Source organism: Dendropsophus ebraccatus, chromosome 1 (assembly GCF_027789765.1).
Source record: "Dendropsophus ebraccatus isolate aDenEbr1 chromosome 1, aDenEbr1.pat, whole genome shotgun sequence".
Taxonomy (NCBI): Eukaryota; Metazoa; Chordata; class Amphibia; order Anura; family Hylidae; genus Dendropsophus; species Dendropsophus ebraccatus.
In genome coordinates, this window is record NC_091454.1 from 220,630,541 (window position 1) to 220,656,350 (window position 25,810).

A 25,810-nucleotide genomic window follows, 5' to 3' on the forward strand; every position below is an offset into this window, starting at 1 on the left:
TCGCCCGGTTAACTCCCCGGCCGCCGGAGACTATATGTCACCTGATCCCGGCTACGGGGCTCACGACGTCTTCACGGCCCGTTCAGCCAATCAGTGCTGCGGTGGGGCAGCGCACTGATTGGCTGAGCGGGACGTGTCGGAAATCAGCGAAGGACCAGGTGATGTATAGTCGGGACCAGGTGATGTATAGTCTACGGCGGCCAGGGGGTTAACGGGTCGGCCTTTGGACAAACTCGCAGCAGTGATGTACATCCCTGCTGCGAGTTTGTCTGCCATTGAGTACACAGGGTCGGGATCCTTATCGAGTGTTGCTGCGAATACGCAGCGAGAAACTCGCTGCCGATGCGACAAGTGTGTTTGTACCCTAAGGAATTAATCACTGTGAACACTAAGGTTATTCCGGGAGAGGGACGGGGGGGGGGGGGACATGTATTCATCTCCTCTCACTGTGGCCGCCGTTATACTGGTAATAACGGCGATCGTCGGTGCGGGGACTGACCAGGACTGAGCCCACACTCTGCCCCAACCCCTCAGCAACCTCCCGTAGCTGAGAGGAGGGGGCTGCAGGCATTACCGGTGCCGCTGCACTATTCTGCGCCATCGCCATAAAGAGCTGATGGCAGCAGTATAGAGCCCATTAGTGATCGCCGTAGAAATTCATATCGGCGATCACTAATAACATAATACATGTATTCTCTGGGTCACTACGGTTACGGCGATACCACATTTGTGTAGGTTTTTTTAACTATTACCGCTTTGGCGCAATAGAAACTATCTTCCTAGCCAAAACCCACAAAAACTGTTGCCGCATTGCAAGATCCATAGTGTTCTTATCTTTTGCGCGACAGAGCTGGTTTTGGGCTTATTTTATGCGGGAAGATCTGTAGTTTCTATTGATACCAAGTTTTATATGTATATGACTTTTTAATCTCTTTTATGACGTATTTTCTAAAGCAGATTGATAAAATACAGCTATTCTGGTACAGTTTTTTTGTTCATTTTTTTACAGAGTGTGTCGTGCGATATAATTATTGATATCGTTTTATAGATTTGGTCGTTAAGGACTGAGCGATACCAAATATGTATAGGATTTGTGTTTTTGATCACTTGTATGTAATGTTTTATAGTGTATGGGGAATGTAATGCATTTTTATTATGGGGGAGGGGGGGATCGTGTTTGGTGCACTTTTTTTTACTTTTTTACACTAGTGTACATTACTGTACACTAGTGTAAGACTTTGCTGACATTATACAATACACTGCACTGCTTCTGCAGTACAGTGTATTGTGTCATGTGACCATCCTGCTGACAGGCACTAGCACAGCCACCCCTGTCAGCAGGATGGCTTATCCATGGTAAGCCCGAGGGCCTTCATTAGGACCCCTGAGTTACCATGGGGACATCGGTGGAACCGGACAGCGCCGCGTGACCTCCGATCACGTAAGTGGACCTGCGGCGCCGTCCGGTACACACCGGAACCCGTTAGATGCCGCTGTCATGCTTTGACAGCGGCATTTAACGGGTTAAACTGCCCGGAGCGGAGAACCCTCCGCTCCGGGCAGTTACAGGAGGGGGTCAGCTGTCATACTGACAGCTGATCACCCGTACTGCCGCCGCCAGGCGGCAATTCATTCCGATGCGTACGCCGTTAAAAGGCGTACGCATCGGAATAAAGCCCATTAGTGACCGCCGTGAAAAGGCAGCATGGCGGTCACTAAGGGGTTAAAGGGACATATTTTGCTCTTAAAGGGACATATTTCGCTCTTAAAGGGACATATTTTGCTCTTAAAGGGACCCAGGTCGCTCATAAAGGGACCCATTTCGCTCTTAAAGGGACCCATTTTGCTCTTAAAGGGACATATTTCGCTCTTAAAGGGACATATTTCGCTCTTAAAGGGACCCAGGTCGCTCTTAAAGGGACCCATTTCGTTCTTAAAGGGACCCAGATCGCTCTTAGGATTACAGCTCCCTCTTTCTCAAGTTGGTTCCTGTATCATCAGCCATATTGTATATAATTATATTGTTGTATACTGGTAGAGGCAGTTTCTCTTGCATTTACACATTGTTTGGGGTTATTTTTTAGCATTACAGTCAGGGCCGTTTTTAGGACCAAGCGGGCACCGCACGGGGCACCGACATCTAGGGAGTGCCCGGCAGTGCCCAACCCACCCACACTCACCACATCAACAGCGTCCCCCGCCCCAATCCCCCCCTTCCCGGGGACCGGACCCCTCTGTGTTGGGGTCATGGTTCTCCAGTGATGTCATATGGCATGTCCTTCATTCATTGGACGGACGGCTGCCGAGGCGCCACGCTCCTGCGGCACCTCTCTCCTGCCTCTTGTCACCCAGCGGGTTGTTCAAGTTCCCCAGAGAGGATAAGCATCACAACCAGGGGGATGGCAGCTGGCGGGTAGTGTGCGTGGGGGAATTCCGAACGGGGTGAGGGCATTGGTAGTGTGTCTGTTGTGATGGAGGCCAGGTGTGGTAGTGTGTATGGGGGGGGGGGTCAGGTGGTATAGTGTTTGTAGGGGGAAGTCAGGTGGGATACAGTGTGTGTAGGGGGCTCAGGTGGGATAAAATGTATATGTAGGGGGGCTCAGGTGGGATATAGTGTGTGTAGGGGGGCTCAGGTGGGATACAGTGTGTGTAGGGGGCTCAGGTGGGATATATTGTGTGTAGGGGGTCAGGTGGGATATATTGTGTGTAGGGGGTCAAGTGGGATATAATGTGTGGAGGGGGGTAAGGTGAGGGTAGTTTGTGTGTGTGGGGGGCATTGAACTTTATTACTATGGTGGGTACAGCAGGTGCATTATTACTATGTAGGGGGTACAGCAGTGGAGACATTTTTATTATGGGGAACATGCAGCAAGGGACATTATTACTATATGGAGGGGGCACAGTAGGAGACATTATTACTATATGGAGGTACAGCAGGGGACATTATTACTATATGGGGGCACAACACTGGAGGCTTTTTTACTATGGGGAACACGCAGCAAGGGACATTATTACTATATGGGGCACAGGAGGAACATTATTACTACATGGGGGCACATGGGGCATTATTACTACATTGGGGCACAGCAGGGGACATTATTACTATATGGATTCACAGCAGGGGACATTATCACTATATAGATGCCCAGCAGGAGACATAATTATATGGGGGCACAGCAGGGACATTATTGCTACATGGAGGCACAGCAGGGGTCATTATTACTAAATGGAGACAAAGCAGTGGACATTATTACTATATGGGGTACAGCAGGGAACTTTATTACTATATGGGGGCACAGGGGGCATTATTACTATATAGGGACACAGCAGTAGCCCTTATTACTATATGGGGGCACATCAGGGGGCATTATTACTGTATGTAGGCACAGCAGGTGACATTATTACTATATGTGGGGACAGGAGGGGACATCACTTTATGGAGGCACAGCAGTAGGCATATTACTATATGGAGAGCACAGCAGGAGACATTATTACTATATGGATGGCACAGCAGGAGGCATTATTACTATATGGAAGGCACAGCAGGGGACATTATTATGACATGGAGGCACTCCAGAGGGTATTATTACAACATGGAGGCACAGCAGGAGGCCTTATTACTATATGGAGGCAAAGCAGGGGACATTATTACTATATAGAGACACAGCAGGAGATATCTATATCATAAAAATCAAAGTCTGTCTGTCTGTCTGTCTGTCTGTCTGTCCTTCTGTCTGTCTGTCTGTCTGTGTGTCCTCTATAGACTTCCAAACGCCTGAACCGTTTGACCCCAAATTTGGCACACAGATACATTGGGTGCCCGGGAAGGTTATTGCGAAGGTCCCGTCCCCGCCAGATGTACAGGAGGGGAGGGGGAGGGGAAAGAGAGGCGCCCCATAGAGATGAATTGGAAAATCTCCTCACTGCAAACACAGGTGATATAATTAGCTGCAGCAGACACGGCAGCTGGAGCCTTAGCAACCAATAGGATTACTGCTTTCATTTTCACAGGGAGCAATGGTTGCTAGGGAAGCTGCCTCACAACATCCACAGTAATAACTGGTAGACCCCCTACTCCATCTATACAGTACATGTATATACAGGACCCCCTACTCCATCTATACAGTACATGTATATACAGGACCCCCTACTCCAACTATACAGTACATGTATACAGGACCCCCTACTCCATCTATACAGTACATGTATATACAGGGCCCCCTACTCCATCCATACAGTACATGTATATACAGGGCCCCCTACTCCATCTATACTGTACATATATATACAGGGCCCCCTACTCCATCTATACAGTACATGTATATACAGGACCCCCTACTCCATCCATACAGTACATGTATATACAGGGCCCCCTACTCCATCTATACAGTACATGTATATACAGGACCCCCTACTCCATCTATACAGTACATGTATATACAGGACCCCCTACTCCATCTATACAGTACATGTATATACAGGACCCCCTACTCCATCTATACAGTACATGTATATACAGGACCCCCTACTCCATCCATACAGTACATGTATATACAGGACCCCCTACTCCATCTATACAGTACATGTATGTACAGGACCCCTTACTCCATCTATACAGTACATGTATATACAGGACCCCCTACGCCAACTATACAGTACATGTATATAAAGGGCCCCCTACTCCATCTATACAGTACATGTATATACAGGACCCCCTACTCCATCTATACAGTACATGTATATACAGGACCCCCTACTCCATCTATACAGTACATATATATAAACATACAGGACCCCCTACTCCATGTATACAGTACATGTATATACAGAAACCCCTACTCCATCTATACAGTACATATATACAGAACCCCCTACTCCATCTATACAGTACATGTATACAGGACCCCCTACTCCATCTATACAGTACATGTATATACAGGACCTCCTACTCCATCAATACTGTACATGTATACAGGACCCCCTACTCCATCTATACAGTACATGTATATACAGGACCTCCTACTCCATCAATACTGTACATGTATACAGGACCCCCTACTCCATCTATACAGTACATGTTGTAGGGATCTTCCCGGGGGATGGTGTGTTTGGACACAGTTCACAGCAGACTTGGACTTGTAAAATAACAGCTTGGCGTTTATTTGCAGCATAAACAGTCCATAACAGAAATGTAGCAATACTGTGCTTTAAGAACAAAACAAAAAGGTCTTGCCCGTCTGGGCGCTAACTAACACAGCAGGTTACCTCTCTGACACTTCAGTCGGCAGTATTGCGGGGTGTGAACAGGCCCCAGCAGCGGCTGTCTTCCCAGCTCTCACCAAACAGCATGCAGGCTGTTCACTCCTGTCTGAGAGCAAGGACCTGTACACTGAGCCCACCTTTTGCCTTCTCAGGCTGATTGGGATCAGAGCTCACCTGATCCCAAAACCCACACTGGATCGAGGGGGAGGGAATGGCAAGTCCCACTACCAAAACCTACCTGCCATTCCATGTAAGTCCAGGCCCGGCAATAATAAATAATAGCTCAGCAGCATAACACTGCTGAGCACAGATGCCTCCTGGACTCACCATCTCACACTATGTATCAACCTGGGTGAGATGTACATCCCCTCGAGCACTTTACCAGTGACATGTCCACAATGTATATACAGGGCACTACAGGACAGGTATACCAAACTGTGACTGGGTAACACCGCCACACCAGACCTGACCAATACCGCCATACTGGGACTGGATAACACTGCCATACCAGACCTGACCAATACCGCCATACTGTGACTGGGTAACACTGCCACACCAGACCTGACCAATACCGCCATACTGTGCTGGATAACACTGCCATACCAGACATGACCAATACCGACACACTTTACTGAATAACACTGCCATACCAGACCTGACCAATACCGCCATACTGTGACTGGATAACACAGCCACACCAGACCTGACCAATACCGCCATACTGTGACTGGATAACACCGCCATACCAGTCATGACCAATACCGACACACTGTGACTGAATAACACTGCCATACCAGACCTGACCAATACCGCCATACTGTGACTGGAAAACACCGCTATACCAGACCAATACCGCCATACCCCCCTCGAAAAGACACCAGATTTTCTGGCAAGTCTGAACAGGAGGGTACTGCCCCTCTGCAAGGTGCTACCCTACACACCAGACCATGGGTGCCTAATGGTAAATACGACCCTGCAGGTATACAGGACACTGACACTTTATACCCGGGCAGCGCCGGGTACATTTTCTAGTTATTACTATATGGAGGACACAGCAGGAGGCATTATTACTATATGGAAGGCACAGCAGGGGACATTATTACTATATGGGGCACAGCATGAGACATTATTACTATATGGAGGCACAGCAGGGGCATTATTACTATAAATAGGCACAGCAGGACACATTATTACTATATGGGGGCACAGCAGGGGACATTATTACTATATGGGGGCACAACAGGGGGCATTATTACTACATAGAGGTACAGCGGGGGATATTTTCACTATATGGAGGCTTAGCAGGAGGCATTATTACTATATGGAGGGCACAGCAAGGGACATCTATATCATAAAAATTAAAGTCTGTCTGTCTGTCTGTCTGTCTGTCTGTCTGTCCTCTATAGACTTCCAAACGCCTGAACCGTTTGACCCCAAATTTGGCACACAGATACATTGGGTGCCCGGGAAGGTTATTGCGAAGTTCCCGTCCCCGCCAGATGTACAGGAGGGGAGGGGGAGGGGAACGAGAGGCGCCCCATAGAGATGAATGGGAAAATCTCCTCACTGCAAACACAGGTGATATAATTAGCTGCAGCAGACACGGCAGTTGGAGCCTTAGCAACCAATAGGATTACTGCTTTCATTTTCACAGGGAGCAATGGTTGCTAGGGAAGCTGCCTCACAACATCCACAGTAATAAGTGGTAGACCCCCTACTCCATCTATACAGTACATGTATATACAGGACCCCCTACTCCATCTATACAGTACATGTATATACAGGACCCCCTACTCCATCTATACAGTACATGTATATACAGGACCCCCTACTCCATCTATACAGTACATGTATATACAGGACCCCCTACTCCATCTATACACTACATGTATATACAGGACCCCCTACTCCATCTATACAGAACATGTATATACAGGACCCCCTACTCCATCTATACAGAACATGTATATACAGGACCCCCTACTCCATCTATACAGTACATGTATATACAGGGCCCCCTACTCCATCCATACAGTACATGTATATACAGGGCACAACAGATATACCAAACTGTGACTGGGTAACACTGCTACACCAGACCTGACCAATACCGCCATACTGTGCTGGATAACACTGTCATACCAGACCTGACCAATACCGCCATACTGTGACTGGATAACACTGCCAGACCTGACCAATACCGCCATACTGTGACTGGATAACACCGCCACACCAGACCTGACCAATACCGCCATACTGTGACTGGATAACACTGCCACACCAGACCTGACCAATACCGCCATACTGTGACTGGATAACACTGCCACACCAGACCTGACCAATACCGCCATACTGTGACTGGATAATACTGCCACACCAGACCTGACCAATACCGCCATACTGTGACTGGATAACACTGTCATACCAGACCTGACCAATACCGCCATACTGTGACTGGATAACACTGTCATATAAGACCTGACCAATACCGCCATACTGTGACTGGATAACACTGCCATACCAGACCTGACCAATACCGCCATACTGTGACTGGATAACACTGTCATACCAGACCTGACCAATACCGCCATACTGTGTGTGACTGGATAACACTGCCATACCAGACCTGACCAATACCGGCAAACTGTGACTGGGTAACACCGCCACACCAGTCCTGACCAATACCACCATACTGTGACTGGATAACACCATCATATCAGACCTGACCGATACCACCATACTGTGACTGGATAACACTGCTATACCAGACCTGACCAATACCACCATACCGTGACTGGATAACACCGCCACACCAGACCTGACCAATACCGCCATACTGTGACTGGATAACACCCCCATACCAGACATGACCAATACCGACACTCTGTGACTGAATAACACTGCCATACGGGTAAATACAACCCTGCAGGTATACAGGACACCTACAGGTATACAGGACCCCAAAACTATACACTACAAGTGCACGGGACCTCCACAAAACTATATACTACAGGTATACAGGACCCCAAACTTTACACTACAGGTATACAGGACCCCAAAACTATATACTACAGGTATACAGGACCTCCACCAACTATATACTTCAGGTATACAGGACCTCCACCAACTATATACTACAGGTATACAGGACCCCAAACTATACACTACAGGTATACAGGACCCCAAAACTATACACTACAGGTATACAGGAACTCCACTAACTATATACTACAGGTATATAGGACCCCAAACTATACACTACAGGTATACAGGACCTCAAAACCATACACTACAGGTATACAGGACCTACACCAACTCTATAATACAGGTATACAGCACCTTCACCAACTCTATACTACAAGTATACAGGACCCCAAATAAACTATAGGTATACAGGAACTCCACCAGCTATATACTACAGGTATATCGGACCCCAAACTATACACTACAGGTATACAGGACCTCCACCAACTCTATACTATAGTTATACAGGACCCTCAAACTATTTACTACAGGTATACAGGACCCCCGAACTATATACTACAGGTATACAAGACCTCCACCAATTATACACTACAGGTATACAGCACCAACTATATACTACAGGTATACAGGACCCCCGAACTATACAGTACAGGTATACAGGACCTTCACCAACTGTACACTGCAGGTATACAGGACCTCCCTCAACTATACACTATAGGTATACAGCCCCCCCAACTATGCACTACAGATATGCGAGACCCCTAAAAACTATACATTGTGGGTATACAGAACCCCTCCAACTATGCACTACAGGTATACACTAATTCCACTGATTAACTTAGATGAAACAATACCTTTAGCTTGGCCTCCTGGGCACCTTAGAACAAATCTAATTAACACACTGACACTTTATACCCGGGTAGCGCCGGGTACATTTTCTAGTTATTACTATATGGAGCGCAGCAGGAGGCATTATTACTATATGGAGGCACTGCAGGGGCATTATTACTATATAGAGGTACAGCAGGGCACTTTTTTACTATATAGGGGCACAGTAGGGCGCATTATTACTATATGGGGCACAGCATGGGGCATTATTACTACAAAGGGCACAGCAGGGGATCCTACATAGATGGGGAAACCCACATACTAACTGACTTTACTGCACCTAACAGCGCAATTACTACAGTTTGGGAGCCTACAGGAGGGAAAAGGGGGAGGAAGTTGGTGAAAATGTGTAGAGGCCTAAGATGTCTATCTGGCAGATTCTGATGAGACGAATTGTAGCTGCAAGAAATCGTCATAGTGGTCAAGGCCAGATGAAAAGGAAAAGGAAAGTAACGCCTTAGATCAAAGCAGATGTCACCTGTGAGTTACTGAATTACATTTTTGTATTAAGTAGAACATTATTTGGTAGGGACCTCTGTCCCGCAATACACACACCGCTTCTTCCTAGTAACCCGAGTACCCCCCCCCTTCCTTCCCCAGGGCTGAACTGAAATTTTAGCCCGGGGGACAAGCACACAGCACTGGGCATGAGTAGAAGGCTACTCATCCTTCAAGGACCACTCTAGCTCGTACCTATTATTACGCTCCCCACATCAGTGCGAGGAAGGTAGATGACTACCTGCTCCCATACTTCTTCCGACAGTTCGGATAAAATCTTCGGCCCTTCCAGTCATTGTGATCAGTGAATTCCTATTGGGCCCTGTGAAGGGGTTCGGAAGTCACTTTTTCTGAATAAGTCTATGGGACGGCTCAGTGCTGACACAGAACCCTCCCATAGACTTACATTGACAAAGTGACTGTTGGCACCTTCACAGAGAGCAATAGGAATTCCCTGGTCACAAATGACCGGAGGGGCTGGAGTAGTTATCCGAACTGTTGGAACATTGCCGTTGGCAGAAGTACAGGTCCAGGTTGACGACTACTGTCCCTGCACTGATGTGAGGAGGGTAATAAGGGCTGCGGTGCTCCTTAAAAGGGAACCAATTAGCACAATTGTTCTGATATGGTTTTCAGCTGCACAGTATAGATCTACTGTGCAGCTCCACAAGGCTACCAGCCACTGAGTATAAGATGGTGGGAAAGCTGGATGACCTCCATTATACTGAGTATAAGATGCATAGAAAGCTGGGTGACCTCCATCCTACTGACTACAAGATGATGGGAAAAGCTGGGTGACCTCCATCCTACTGACTACAAGATGATGGGAAAGCTGGGTGACCTCCATTATACTGAGTGTAAGATCCTGGGAAAGCTGGGTGACCTCCATCATGCTGACTACAATACAAGATGCTGGGAAACTGGGGCTTTCACCATAGTATTTATCACCCCCCCCCCCTCTTCCCCCCAGCAATCCCACCATCGGTGTAGGCAGTCCCACACTGATGGTTTATTCCTCCCTTCAGACTACCCCCTCATGTGTGCAATAAACAAAACACCTCTACTCCTCTATGTACTCATGTATAGATGTCTCCTCCTGTATATAAGTATCCTGTATTTACTCCTGTATACATGTCTCCTCCTGTATTTATGTCTCTTTTATGTACTCCTGTATATATGTCTCTTCCTGTATATGACTCCTCCGGTATATATGTATCCTCTGTGTGTGTGTATATATATATATATATATATATATATATATATATATATATATATATGCATATATTCTATGTACTCCTGTGTATGCCTCCTCCTGTATATATGTATCCTCTGTGTGTATTAGAATATATGCATATATATATATATATATATATATATATATATATATATATGTACTCCTGTGTATGTCTCCTCCTGTATACATGTATCCTCTATGTACTCCTGTGCAGGGCCGTTTTTGGTAATGTTGACTACAGGGCAAACCTTTAATTTTGAAGAAGCAGTGTGTGTATTATGACCTAGAGCAGTGTTACTCAACCTTTTTTAACTCAACCTTTTTTAACTTGAGCCAAAAAAAGTCATACTGTGACTCACAGGCGACGTCTTCTTTGATCTGAGGCATCACTTTGCTTTTCCTCTCCTTCTGGCCCAGACCACCATGATGATAATTTCTTGCAGCTACAATTCATCTCTTCTAAAACTTCCAGACAAACATTTTTGGCTCTGCACTTTTACAAATTGCATTTTTTTGTGTGTCATGTGTAGTACAGTCAGTAGGTATGTCGGTTGCCCCCTGTATGTCGCATCCCCTGCTGTACCCCCATATAGTAATAATGTCCCCATTTATTCTTCCCCCATAGTAATAATCCCCCTGTGTTCTGATGCCCCCTGTACTGCACCCCCATAGTAATAATCCCCCTGTGCTCTGCCCCCATAGTAATTACCCCCCTTATACTTTCCCCATAGTAATAATCCCCCGTGCTGTCCCCATAGTGATACTCCCCTGTGCCTTCCCATAAATAATCCCTGCTTGTGCTGCACCCCCATAGTAATAATCCCCCCTGTGCTGCACCCCCATAGTAATAATCCCCCTGTGCTGCACCCCCATAGTAATGATTCCCTCTTGTGTTGCACTCCATAGTAATAACCTCCCCTGTGCTGCACCCCCATAGTAATAACCCTACCTGTGTTGCACCCCCATAGTAATAATCTCCCCTGTGCTGCACCCCCATAGTAATAATCTCCCCTGTGCTGTCCCCATAGTAATAACCCCCCCTGTGCTGCACCCCCATAGTAATAATTCCCCCTTATGCTTCACCCCCATAGTAATAATCCCCCCTGTACTGTCCCCATAGTAATAATTCCCCCTTATGCTTCACCCCCATAGTAATAATCCCCCCTGTACTGTCCCCATAGTAATAATCCCCCTTGTGCTGCACCCCCATAATAACATTCCGCCCCTGTGCTGCACCCCCATAGTAATAATCTCCTCTTGTGCTGCACCCCCATAGTAATAATCTCCCCTGTCCTGCACCCCCATAGTAGAAATGTCCCTTATGCTGCCCCTCCCCCCTTCCCCGCATTGTCAAACACACACAAAACAACAACCAGCAACATTAAACTCACTTCATCCTGGCATACAACAGGTCCCTCTCTCTTCTTATCCTCTCCTCCAGTCTGCGACAAGCTAGCCGGATCCTCCAGCAGACACAATGATGTCATATCACTGCGCATGATGGCGGGAGAAGATGTGTGTGGGGGCGGAGGTGGCCTGCCAGGTGATGAGCAATTGGCTGGGAGCGATCGGGGAAGAGGGTGCTGGGCAGTGCGGTCCTAGAGGGGCAGGTGAGGAGGCAGGCGGGTGGACAGGTGATGAGGCAGGTGGGCAGTTGATAAGTTAGCCAGGTGATGAGGCAGGCGGGCAGGGGTGTTTGCCGCTACATGAGGTGGTGGGTGCCACCAGCGCCCCCTAGCTGACGGCGCTCCGTGCGGTTGCCCACTGCTAGAAACGGCCCAGCTCCTGTGTATGCCTTCTCCTGTATATATATATATGTATCCTCTATATACTGTATGTCTCTTCCTGTATATAAATATCCTCTATGTACTCCTCTATATATGTCTCTTCCTGTATATGTGTGTTCTCTATGTATTCCTGTGTATGCATCCTACTGTACATATGTATCCTGTATGTACTCCTGTGTATATATATCTCCCCCTGTGTGTGTGTGTATATATATATATATATATATATATATATATATATATATATATATATATATATATATCACAGCCCTCCCAACCTCCCAACACTTTTGCACGATCAATAAGGTTGCAGCACTTGCTGCATTCATTCCTTGTCGGCTCATCCATCTGTGGCATTGTTCAGCACAAGGCAGCACATTGTAATCATACTTCATTCTCCCCTAAATATCCAAATATCCAAGTAAAGATATATATCCAAGTATATATTTATACCAACGGAGAATGGACATGTAGGCTGAAGGGCTCAACAGGGGTTGTGACAGCACTTGGGCCGGCACATACACGTTACTTAAAGCAGTAGTTAAAATTTCTTTCAAATCAGCTGGTGCCAGAAAGTGCCAGAGATTTGTAATTTACTTTTATTAAAAAAAATCTCAAGGCTTCCAATATTTATCAGCTGCTGTATGTCCTACAGGAAGTGGTGTATTCTCTCCAGTCTGACACAGTGCTCTCTGCTGCCTCCTCTGTCCATGTCAGGAACTGTCTAGAGCAGCAGAAAATCCCCATAAAAAACCTCTCCTGCTCTTCAGACTGAAAAGACTATACCACTTCCTGCAGGACATACAGCAGCTGATAAGTACTGGGAGATTTGAGATTTTTTTTTCATAGAAGTTAATTACAAATCTCTGAAACTTTACGGCATCAGTTGATTTGAAAGAAGAAATATATTGGTGAACAACTGCTTTAAAGAGCTTGAAAGGGTGTGGATACAGTTATCGGAGAACTCAATCATTTATATTGGAAAAATTAGTCGGATTTGTTTAAGTCTCATATATATTTTTCATCATAGAAGTACGAGAAGATACTGAATTCCCTGAGGAATTGAGAAGGTCCTTGGAGCCACCCAGCCGATTGTCTCATTATATCATTATATATCATTATGTATTTCTCTATATTCTGAGGAGGATGATGATATATATGAGCATCTATATACATGTGAGCATCTGTATGAATGTGTTATTATGGATATAATTCCCTGGTCTAGAGCTTTTTATATATAGCGAGAAGACGGGAATACTAGCAGAGACGGGGAGAGAGATATGAGGTGAGTGACCAATGTACTGCTAAGCGGATGTATCTAAGCTCATCAGGTGTGATACCATTTGCTGTACCTGAATATCTAAGCTGGTTCTGTGTGATGTAAAGCTGAAGGGAGGGCCCAGTCAGGTGAACAATAGGCAGGGGACATAGTATGAGAAAACAGTAGGATAGGTGGGGGGGGGGGGGGGGTGGAGGCCGGAGAGTGATGGTAAGCCGGAGGACGGGAGCGGTGAAATAAACTCATGAACATGGCGGCCACATGTGCGGCTGGGGTGATCGCTCACCATCAGATCTGATGTTATAGAGAGAATGTGACTGGTTCTCTTATCCCGGGATGAGATGGTGGCAGTGGGTGAGGAGAGCTGGCTGTGTAGTGCGAGCTGCAAAGCACATGAGGCTGAGCGTGTTCTCAGATCTTGTAATGTGGCTTACACCATATGGGTAACCTGTAGGGGTGGGGGGGGGGCTGTGAGCTGCTAACACTTGAGGCTGTAGTTGTGCATGTCCAGGGGCACGCCGTCTAGTGATGATAGATATTCGATCGAATAGTAAGGTATTCAATCTATAGAATATTCTCAGAATATTCGATAAATATTCGATAAGCGTTCAAATCCCCCAGCGTCCGTTTTTTACCTCCAAGTGGTCGAATAGATGTTTTTCAATAATCGAATACTTGTTCCCATAGACTTGAATGGGATTGAATATTCGGGGGATGTTCGTACGAATATCGAATATTCGAATATTTCGCTATTCGCTCATCACAAACGCCGTCCTTGAGGAGAGCTGAGCCTCTTGCTTCAAGGTGTCACTCTCCCAATGCTCCAGGGGACAACAAAGTGTCCTCCACCCCCGAGAAAAGATCATCAGCCCTGAAGATTGTACCCAGCAGCAAATCACAGAAAATATCCCAGTGTACCATTATCTCTAGGCCCAGCATTATCATGCAGAGGACTGAAGGACCCGCCAGAGGTCACATGACCTGCAGGTTCTCAAAAGGAAGTTGGAGCATCTTTAATTGCAGAGAGAAAGAAATCTATTTATTTGTCTTTGTGCGTTTTATGTCTTGATGAATGCAAGTTGCATATACAGTACCAATATCTGCTCTTAGGCTATGTTCACACAACGTAAGGGACCGGCTGTTCTGTGACCCCGGCCGGGTCACGGAACGGCCGGTCTCTGCCCAGATCATCTTTCTGGCCACAGAGCTCTGATGCGGGCGCATCAGTGCGCGTCCGCATCAGAGCTTCCCATAGCCCACAGTGAAACAAGCGGCTTTAGCAGCTTGCTTCACTGTGTGAACTGAGAGGGTTTCCTACGGCCGCAATTCATTGAATTGCGGCCGCAGAAAGCTGACATGTCAGTTATTTGCGGTGCTGCACGGGATCCCTGATGGAGTGTGTACAATGTGTATACGCTCCGGCCGGGATCCCATAAAGAAACAGGCAATGTTCACTGGAGCATAAAGTACGGCCGTTATTGTTGATGGCAACAACGGCCGTAATTATACGTAGTGTGAACATAGCCTAATTCTGTATATACAGTATAAATACTGCACAGTACCACTTCTCCTGTCCTGTATACTGGGTGTAATCCTCAGTATATGTCGAGATATTCCGCAGCACACCAGCATTCGTGAAAAAGGTGATTTATTCCAAAAAGTACAAAAAATGCAAAAGATGCGACGTTTCGATCTCCTCACGAGATCATTATCAAGCATGAATATCTCGACATACTTCTGGGGATCCCCGAGCCAGGGGACTGACTCCGTGCAGCACCCGCCTCAGGCGCTTTTGGATGTGCGGCTTTCTCATATATATATATATATATATATATATATATATATATATATATATATATATATATATATATATATATATATATATATACACACAGTGCACAGTACCACTTCTCTTGTCCCAGTGTATTTTTGTATATCTGATCTTTTCCTGTGTATAAAGATACTGCACTTGTTAGTAGCAGTAATTTTTTTATATCATCATCATCATCATCATCATCATCATCATCATCATCACCCTGTGCAGGTGAAAAGTACATGGCAGACAATGAGTGCAGCCTCCCCATGTCGCTTATCTGAATTAAAGTGGGTATTCAGAATTTTTTAAATCCTCCATCTTTGGTCCATTTTTTTGGGCCAGTCTTTCATTTACTTTGCATTAGCCATGGGGCGGCCAGTACGATTAGGTTACTGGGGGCCAAATCACATGGTTTGCACAGGGGCCCTCTGCAGTCTGTGTCCACCCCTAAGTATTGCAGATAATCACTGCTGCTACATATACATATATGCTTTCAATCCCATGAAGCATCAGTACACCATCATATGGGCATCTAGAGCCAGTACCATCACTGCCTGCTGAGCGGAAATTGTAATAATCCTCATCTCTCTATATCTGTAATAAATATATGTGACCATACGTAAATGGTCAAGAAGGGTAACCATCATAAATTATAACTGTATAATCAGTAACTGGTAGGAGTTTCTGCCTCCCCCGTGGATAGTATATGTGGAGCAGTCCATGCATCTTCACAATACACAGGGTTATCTGAGATGGTGACCCCACTGAGAGCACAGAAACACATATAATTTCCATGGGGTCACCAGGAGATCACATGACCCAAGGGTTGCAGGGATTTTCAGATAGAAAGGAACAACTAAGCTGAATGAATTCTTATTATTTTATTTAGAGATTCTGGACTGATACCGAAACCACATGACATCTTCTCCATCTATGAACGACTGAGGACCATGTGGCTTCTGTTCACTCTCTGTATCCAACATTTCTATAGTTTAACAGAATCTAACTGCAGACTGAGCGGCAGCGAGCTCACCCCAGCCATGGCCTTGGAGGGGCAGATAATGATCGGGGTGGTGATGCCCATTCATTTCGACAAACTATATCTGAAGATCGATTACAAGGAGAGGCCTAGTGCGGCCGCCTGTAAGACGTAAGACTGTTTTCTTCTTTCTAAGAGTGGGGGTAAAAGTCGGCCATCGTTGTATTAAAGGGATGTTCCAGCTTAAAGAGTCACTGTCTTTTAATTTTTTTGTGCCTAAATCAATAGTACAGGCGATTTTAAGAAACTTTGTAATTGGGTTTATTAGAGGAAAAACGCATTTTTATCATAAAAAAGCAGTTTGAAGCCCCCCCCCCCTTTTTATTATTCTCTATGGAGAGGGGAGGTGTGGAGGGAGATGAAGCACCAAAACAGGACAACAAAGAGTTAATTTACAGCAACACCACTGGGCTATCTACTCTGAAGTCAGCACTGACCTCTCTGACCTCTGAAGCTGTTGTTTTATTTACATTCAGACACAGTGCTCTCTGCTGCCACCTCTGTCCATGTCAGGAACTGTCCACAGCAGGAGAGGTTTTCTATAGGGATTTGCTGCTGCTCTAGACAGTTTCTGACATGGACAGAGGTGGCAGCCGAGAGCACTGTATCAGACTGGAAATAATACACCACCTACTGCAGGACATACAGCAGCTGATAAGTACTGAAAGACTTGAGATTTTTAAATAGAAGTAAACTACAAATGTATATAACTTTCTGACACCAGTTGATTGACACCAGTACCCCTTTAACCCTTTAATGACCAGGCCCAAAATGACCCAGTGAAGTGTGCCAATTTTCATTTTTGCGTTTTCAATTTTCCCTCCTCCCCTTCTAAGAGCTCTAGCACTTTCAGTTTTTTATCTACAGGCCATGTAAGTGCTTGTTTGTTACAGGAATAGTTGTACTGTGTAATGGCGTCTTTCATTTTACCATAACATGTATGACGGAATCCCAACTATATTATTTATGAAGATATAAATTGGTGAAATCGTAAAAAAAGAATGCAATATGGTAACGTTTGGGGGGTTCCTGTGTCTACGTAATGCACTATATGGTAACAGTGACATGATACCATTATTCTATAGGTCAGCCCGAACACAACCACATGCAGGTTACACAGATTCTCGAATGTATTTTTTTTTATTATGAAATCCTTTTTTTATGCAATTAATTTTTAATAAAGTGGCCCTATTGTGACGCTTATAATGGTTTTAGTTTTTCACCTACGGGGCTGTATGGGGTGTCATTTTTTCCACCATGATCTCTAGTTTTTATTAATACCATATTTGTGCAGATTGGACGTTTTGATCACTTTTTATTAATATATATTAACAAATATCTGTAATCCTGGCGCTTTTTTCCCTCTTTTTGCTCGCGATGGCGATTGTTATATTTTAATAGATCAGACAATTCCGCACGCTACGGTATATAAAATGTTTATTTATTTAATTGTTTTATATGTTTTATTTATATTATGGGATGGGGGAAATTTTAATCTTTATTGGGGGAGGGGCTTTGGGGTATTTTTAAAAACATATTTCTTTTTTTTTTTTTTAAACATCATTTTAAGTCCCCCAGGGGAAACTTTTACATGCAATTATTAAATTGCATACACTGACCATTGCTATTTATCAGTGTTGTAGGTGCTCTGCTCATTTAGCCTGCCTGCGGCAGACTCAATGAGCTGAGTGCCAATCTGACTGCACGGAGGAAGGTAAGAGACCTCCAGTGGTCCGTGAAAGCGAACGGGAAACCCGCAGTCACACTGCGGGGGTCCAGATCGGTAAGTGACTGGATCTGCTCCTGTTATGCAGCGGAAAGGAGCGTGCTTCATAGCACTTTAGAGACCCAGATCGATCAAGGGTCGTCAGGTGACAGACATCCATGACGTAACTGTACGTCCAGGGTCGTCTAGGAGTTAAGTTGACAGCGGCTGAGCTGCAGTACCCATGTCTGGCCACACAATGAACAGTGACAACTGCTTCTGGCCCCATTCATTTTTTAAGTGGGGGTGCCGAACATCTGGAAGACGTTTCGTGTGTCAGCTGATCAATAATTGATGACCTACCTGTGAATAGGCCGTACAGTACATCTGTTTTACCAGTTTGAAAGTAGAGCCCTTTAATTTTGAAGTCTTACGGTGTTTCCTAGTATCAAGGAGCTGACATGTGCAGTAGATGTATTTTTCCCATTCTAGTTTTTGCGGTAAAGTATTGCTGTCTCGTAAAAAGAAAGTTTTGATTGGCTATAATTCTACTACCTTCTGTCACATTGAAGTCAGTAAATACAATATAATTAGGAAATATTCACGTCTTGTCTATATTGTCCTCAGCTTCATGTTAGAAGTCTACCAGGACGCCCAAGCCCTGCATTTTGCTGTGGAGGAAATCAACAAAACTCCCAACATTTTGGCAAATATCACCTTGGGATTCCAAATCTTTGACTCTTACTTAGTCCTCCAGAGAGCCGTGTCAGGAACTCTACAGATGTTGAGTGGACATGGACAACCTGTGCCCAATTATCAATGTAACCAAGACTCCCGATTGGCTGCAATGATCGGACATTCTGCATCTACATACTCCATTGCAATGGCTCATATCCTGGGGTTATACAGATATCCACAAGTAAGTTCTGGGACATTCACAACACTAATTTTACATTTTCTATGGCTAGCCCCAATACAAATCCTTTTAGGCTATGTTCACACTACGTATCCTTCCGCTCATAGTGCGAACCGCGAATATACGCACGTAGCTTTGAGGTTGATGCGTTCGCTTGAAAGTATACGATATACGGCCGCACAGTTCACACTACGTATGAACTTACGACCGAATCTTATACGGTGCCATGAAAAATGAACAAGACCATTGTTTGAGGACGGAAATGTTCGAACTCACGGCCGTGGATTTTCATGCGGTCCCGTACGGAGTACTTATTTCAGTCAAATTGAACTTGATTTTTCGATCCAAAAGGTTCTGTGTGGTTTATTGGGCTGGGCGAAGATTTCCAAGTAAATGACCTGCTTCAGATCGCTTCGAAAAAAGCTAGGGAAGCATAACTGTACTACGGGTGTATGATCGCGGTTCGTACGCATCCGGCCGCATGTTGATTTTTCCCACGCCCGTAGTTTCAGCCGCACATGTACGGCGGCGTACGAACTGCGGACAGAATCGTACGCAGTGTGAACATAGCCTTAAAGAGTTTGCTACTTTATTGGCCACGAAAGAGAGTCTCTACAAAAAACCATGCTACCCTGGTAGACTTGACATAAAACTCATATAGTTGTCCATTTATGATTGGGTACAGTTAATACTAGTTTATATTGTCATACATTGTGTAAGTGGTATACATATAAGTTATATTGAAGCATAACTCTTATGCAACATTCTTTTCCAACAGATTAGTCACTATTCTACAAGTTCTCTCCTCAGTAATCGTATCCAGTTTCCATCATTCTTTAGAACAGTTCCCAGTGATGCCTTCCAGTCTCGGGGTCTAGCACAGCTGGTGTTGCACTTCGGATGGACCTGGATTGGTTTGGTGGCCATCGACGATGATTACGGGCAACAAGGTATCCAAATAGTCAAGAGGGATATAATAAACGCTGGAGTCTGTGTGGCGTTTACAGAGACCATAATCTCCAGCCGACAAGATCGGAACGCCCCACATATTGCTCAGGTGGTTAAAGGCTCAATGGCCACAGTGGTGGTCATCTTCTCTACTGACATAGACATAAGTTATGTACTAGATGAGATGCTGAGGCAGAACATCACAGGAAAAGTATGGATTGCCACTGAAGGTTGGTCTACTTCCTCTTTTTTGTCAGTCAGTAAATATTCAAGACTACTTCTTGGGACAATCGGTTTTGCCCTCCATAGTGGAATCATGCCGGGATTTGGAGATTTCCTTAACAAGATCAATCCATCCATGGTTGTGGGAAACCAATACATAAAAATATTCTGGGAACAAGTTTTTGGCTGCAAATTTCAAGACCAGACATCCTCTGAAGTTCCATCAAACTCATCGATAAAAGAATGTACAGGCCAAGAAAGTCTTGAGGGCATCTGGAGCAGTCACAATGACTTATCCAGTCTAAGGGTAAACTATAATGTCTATCTAGCGGTTCATGCAGTAGCCAAAGCTCTGAGCAATTTGGAAAAATGCAAGAAGGGAGATGGACCGTTTCCCCATGGAACATGTGCTGATATTGAGAACTTTAAGCCTTGGCAGGTTAGCGTGATATAAATGATCTTTTTTTTATTCATAATATACTGTTTAGGAATTTGCGGATTCACATAGATAAGTGTAAGAGCTGTATACACTTACTTCTGGAATTATTTAGATTATTTTTTACAGCAGTTACGAATGTGAACACCATCCATTCCTTATCTATACGCTGGTATCACCTTTCACTGTAAGGCTATGTTCGCACAACATAAGTTAAGTTGCCGATTTGCAACACTGCCGTGATTAATACTTTACCTACATTGTGCTGCAGCTAGAGGGAATCCCAGCTGGAGTGTATGCACATAGGGGGACATTTATTAAGTCTGGTGTTTTCTTTGCCGGACTTAAAAATGTCCCTGCAGCTCCGACAGTATGGAGATTTATGTAGAGACGCATTGCCTCTACATCAATCCCGTGAACACCGGTGTGTGCGCCAGGAAACCTACGCCAGCTCTGAGCTGGCGTAGGTTTCCTGATAATTTTTCTGGGAGATAAATGATGAATTAAGTGGACCCCGAGTCTGCACACCCCGTTCCGCCCCTTCCTGCCCCTCTGGCGTACCGGGTGGAAAATGGCCAGATGCGAATATTTATTTGCCAAATGGCCATTTGCAAATAAATTTATTTGCATTTGGCCATTTTCCACCGAAAAATACACCTTTTTGGCTTGATAAATGTCCCCCATAGTAATGGCATGCCAGTTTTCTGAGGCCGCTATTCATTGAAAAGAGACCTCAGAGAACCTGTCAGTTCACACAATGGAGCATGTGGCTCCAGCCCCATGCTCCATTGTGTGCAGCAGGGAATTCGGATGCGCCCACATCCAAATTCAGCAAAAGTAAAGATCATCTGCAGTATCGGCCGGAATTATCTTCAGTAACACCGGCCGTTCTGTGACCTGGCCGGGTCACAGAACAGTCTGTGTTATACATTATGTGAACATGGCCTAATATTGTATAGATCACTTAACAGCAGCCTCCTTATAATAACAGACACAACAGGAAATCTTAGCTTAGCTTTAGCTTTAGTCGTAATGGAAATTGCTAAATTTTAGGATAATTTTATCATTATAGATACCATTCAAAGTTAATATAAAGGTCCTGTTTTCTGATGAACAAAGGAGAGAGAGAGAGAGATGTCAGACTGAATCACGCACAGGACACTAGAGAATGCACACACAGAAGAAACAGGAAGTGTGAGTAAGGAGAGGTGTTGAACTCTGTAGCTAGTCCTTTTATCTACTATATCACTGCAAACCTTGTCTTTTAGGGCAAAAGCAAACTAAACAATGAAGGGACATAGAGATAAAAAGAAGGGTGGAGCCAGGAGGGAAGAGGATGGATCAAAAAGCATGTCCTCATGAATATCAAGGACTACAGATAATGTGTACATAATGGAAAAAAACTACACCTTTGTGTCATTAAGGGGGCCTTCACACATGATGGATCCGCTGTGGATCCTGCCCTGTAAAGTCTATGGGCAGACATACTCGCAGCTGCATGGACATCCTGCTGCCAGTATGTCAGAAGACCACCCCGTAAACCCCCGGCTGGAGCATTTACATTACCTGGTCTGCGATCCAGCTTGCATCGGGGGTTCCCGGGGGCACATACTGCTCAGTCAATCAGTGTGCGGGGCCACAGGCATACCCTACGCGGTTGGAGAAATTCTGTCTCTAGGCAGTTGTGCAGGCCCCATCGGAAAGGCACTGGCTGTGGATAAGCAGAAATTATTATTATTATTATTATTATTATTATTATTATTATTATTATTATTATTATTATTATTATTTCTCCCTGTGAACTTTTAAATGTAAGGTTTTGTCTCTAGATTACCTTTTAGGGGCTTACAGTACATTTTAGTGCACTCCAGAAGCTGTATTAAGATAATGAATAGTGTATTATTTCCACACAGTTGTTGCATTACATAAAGACGTTACGTCTGAACACGTCCGATGGTAGTCAACTCTTTTTCGATGAGAATGGAGATCCATCTGCTGTGTACGATATAGTGAACTGGCAGCTGAGCCCTGAAGGAAAACTCCAACAAGTCAAAGTGGGCAGCTATGACACCAGTATAACCAGTGGGGACGTCTTCACTATTAACACCAGCCATATACAGTGGGGAACTGGAAACCTCAGGGTAAACTTCAATAAAAGTATTTTTTTAACTTTCCTTTTTATTGGCATCAAGTTATCAAGGATTAGATTGTATTTCAAGATTGGAGAATGAAAAACACTTCCAAAACATCCTTATTTTTACTTTCTGGATTCAACTGTGAAAAAAATACCTTTGGACTCACTTTCAATTTGTTAGGCTATAACATTTGTTGTATCTCAAAAAAGTGTAAGAAAAATTGTCTGAACGTTAAAAAAACAGGGTAAAAAAAAAAACGGAAATATTTTTACCTGTAAAAAGGAGTGATTTTCTGACATTTTAAGTTATCCTCAAGACAATATTTTCAGTTTCTGACAGTGAGTAGGCAAACAAAACTTAAAGAGGATGTACCATCAGGTACATCCTCTTCAATATAACAAACTGTCAAGGGGAAGTCAGTGCTGCGGTCCGTTTTTTGAACTGTGGCCCGTTTCCCATGTATGGCGCCATTCTAACCACAGGTACCAGGCCGGGGCTGAATCACTGGAGGCGGGCTGGCCTGTCCCCAGTGGGAGGGAATTACCTCCCCTCTATGACACGGCTCCATTGATTCTGAAGGAGCCGCGTCACAGAGGGAAGGGAATTCCTTCCCACTAGGGGTGGGCCAGCCCGGACCGCCTCCAGTGCATCAGCCCCAGCCCGATACCCATGTATAGATTGGCACCATACACTGGAACCGTGCCACAGTTCAAAAAACGGACCGTGGCACCAGCTTTCCTGCGATGGTGCCATTCTATCTGTGGGTCAAATTAAAGAGGATGTACCTGATGGCAAAGGAAAAAATAAGATTTTAGGATTTGGAAATCCAAGTTTTATGGCACAGTTGAAAAAAAGGTCTACCAAATTCATCCATTAGAGGGGAGAAGATGTGGCTGAAAAAGGGTCTGTGTCAAAGAAGAGGAGGGCTATGGAAAAGTTTAGACAAGAATTTTATAAAATTAACGTAATTCTGTTCGGCATCAATATGCCCAAAATCAGCACAAGTTTATTTCTCTAACCCTTTACCTGCAAATTTGAATATATTATTCTGCATTTTTTCCCACAGGTACCTCTTTCAGTTTGCAGCCCCAGTTGTCAACCAGGCTTTAGGAAAGCCACCAGAAGAGGTGAACCTCTGTGCTGTTTCCAATGTATTCAGTGCCCTTATGGAGAAATATCCAACCAAATAGGTAGGAATCAAAAATATTTGAACCATTAAATGTTCTAATCTTGGTCTATTGTTAATTTTCTCCTGAAACATGCCATATTGTAGAATTGTAAGCTCATTTCAATTACACTAAGTTTCAAATTTTTTTTGCCCAAAAGATTCTCTACAATGTCTGAAATGCCCGTGGGATATGTGGCCAAATCCAAGCAAAGATCATTGTGTTCCCAAGAGCCAAGAATTTCTTTCACATGGAGATCCACTGGGCGTCACCTTAATTGCTACTGGCATCTTCTCATCATTTGTTCCTGTGGGGATCTTTGGACTTTTTATTCACTACAGAACAACCCCCATTGTTCGGGCCAATAACTACTCCTTAAGTTGTCTTCTCCTGGTGTCATTATCGCTCTGTTTTCTGTGCTCTTTAGTCTTTATTGGTTATCCCCAGTATGAGATATGTATTTTAAGACAAGTGACTTTTGGTATTGTTTTTGCACTTTGTGTCTCCTGTATCTTGGCCAAAACCATTATGGTAGTTATAGCTTTTAAGGCTACAAGGCCTGGTAGTCAGCTAAGACAATGGACTAGACTCCGTGTATCATATCTCATAGTCATCTCATGTGTCTTCATTCAGGTCTTTCTCTGTATTATGTGGCTGACATTCTCTCCTCCCTTCCTAGAAGTCAAATCAGAAAGCAATTCAGGAGTACTGATTATTCAGTGTAATGAAGGGTCACCCTTAGCTTTTTGGTCTATGCTTGGCTACCTTGGTCTTCTGGCCTCCATCAGCTTCATTGTGGCTTTTTTGGCCAGGAGACTTCCAGACAGCTTCAATGAGGCCAAGTTCATCACCTTCAGCATGCTGGCCTTCCTGAGTGTCTGGGTGTCCTACATTCCCGCATCCCTCAGTTCCCGCGGAAAATATATGGTGGCCATGGAGATCTTTGCTATCCAATCATCAACCTGGGGTCTGGTTATTTGCATGTTCCTTCCAAAGTGTTTTATTGTTGTATTCAGACCGAACATGAATTCAAGAGAAAAACTGATGGTGAAACAAAAAATGTGAGACATTGGTCATTTTACTGCTTTCTGCCTATGTTTTTAATAAAATAATTAGGCATGTAATACATTTTTTGTAGTATTAGAACAGGAAATTTTTTACCCTTGTTCTTTTTTGTCAGCTGTATCTAAAACATTGTGTTTGACATTGGTAAAAAGTTTTCATTACTATTAGCCTGAAAATTATAAATTTCATCCATATGAATTTCCTGTGAATTCATTTATCTTTTGCCCCATTGAACATAGACAAGGACATAGGCAGTTATTGCCCTAAAAAACAACTTTTTAACTTGTAGCCCAGTGTCAAATTTACTTGGTCTAGAGTGTGCATCCACCCTATGATTGCAATGCCTCTCCATCCCTCCTCCCTACCCTCCTCATCACTAGGAAGGCCCCCGGGCATGATTTTTCGTATTAATCACCTGTCTGAATAGTG

General features: G+C 44.5%; 1 protein-coding gene across 1 annotated transcript; it reads left to right on the plus strand.

Annotated features, from left to right (window-relative positions):
• Positions 1–16,699: 16,699 nt before the first annotated feature.
• LOC138784735 (extracellular calcium-sensing receptor-like) lies at positions 16,700–25,381 on the plus strand. Its single transcript, XM_069960406.1, has 6 exons — positions 16,700–16,899; positions 19,121–19,412; positions 20,188–21,018; positions 22,929–23,156; positions 24,217–24,340; positions 24,477–25,381. The coding sequence occupies exons 1-6, from the start codon at positions 16,700–16,702 to the stop codon at positions 25,379–25,381; spliced, it is 2,580 nt and encodes an 859-aa protein (XP_069816507.1).
• Positions 25,382–25,810: the final 429 nt, after the last annotated feature.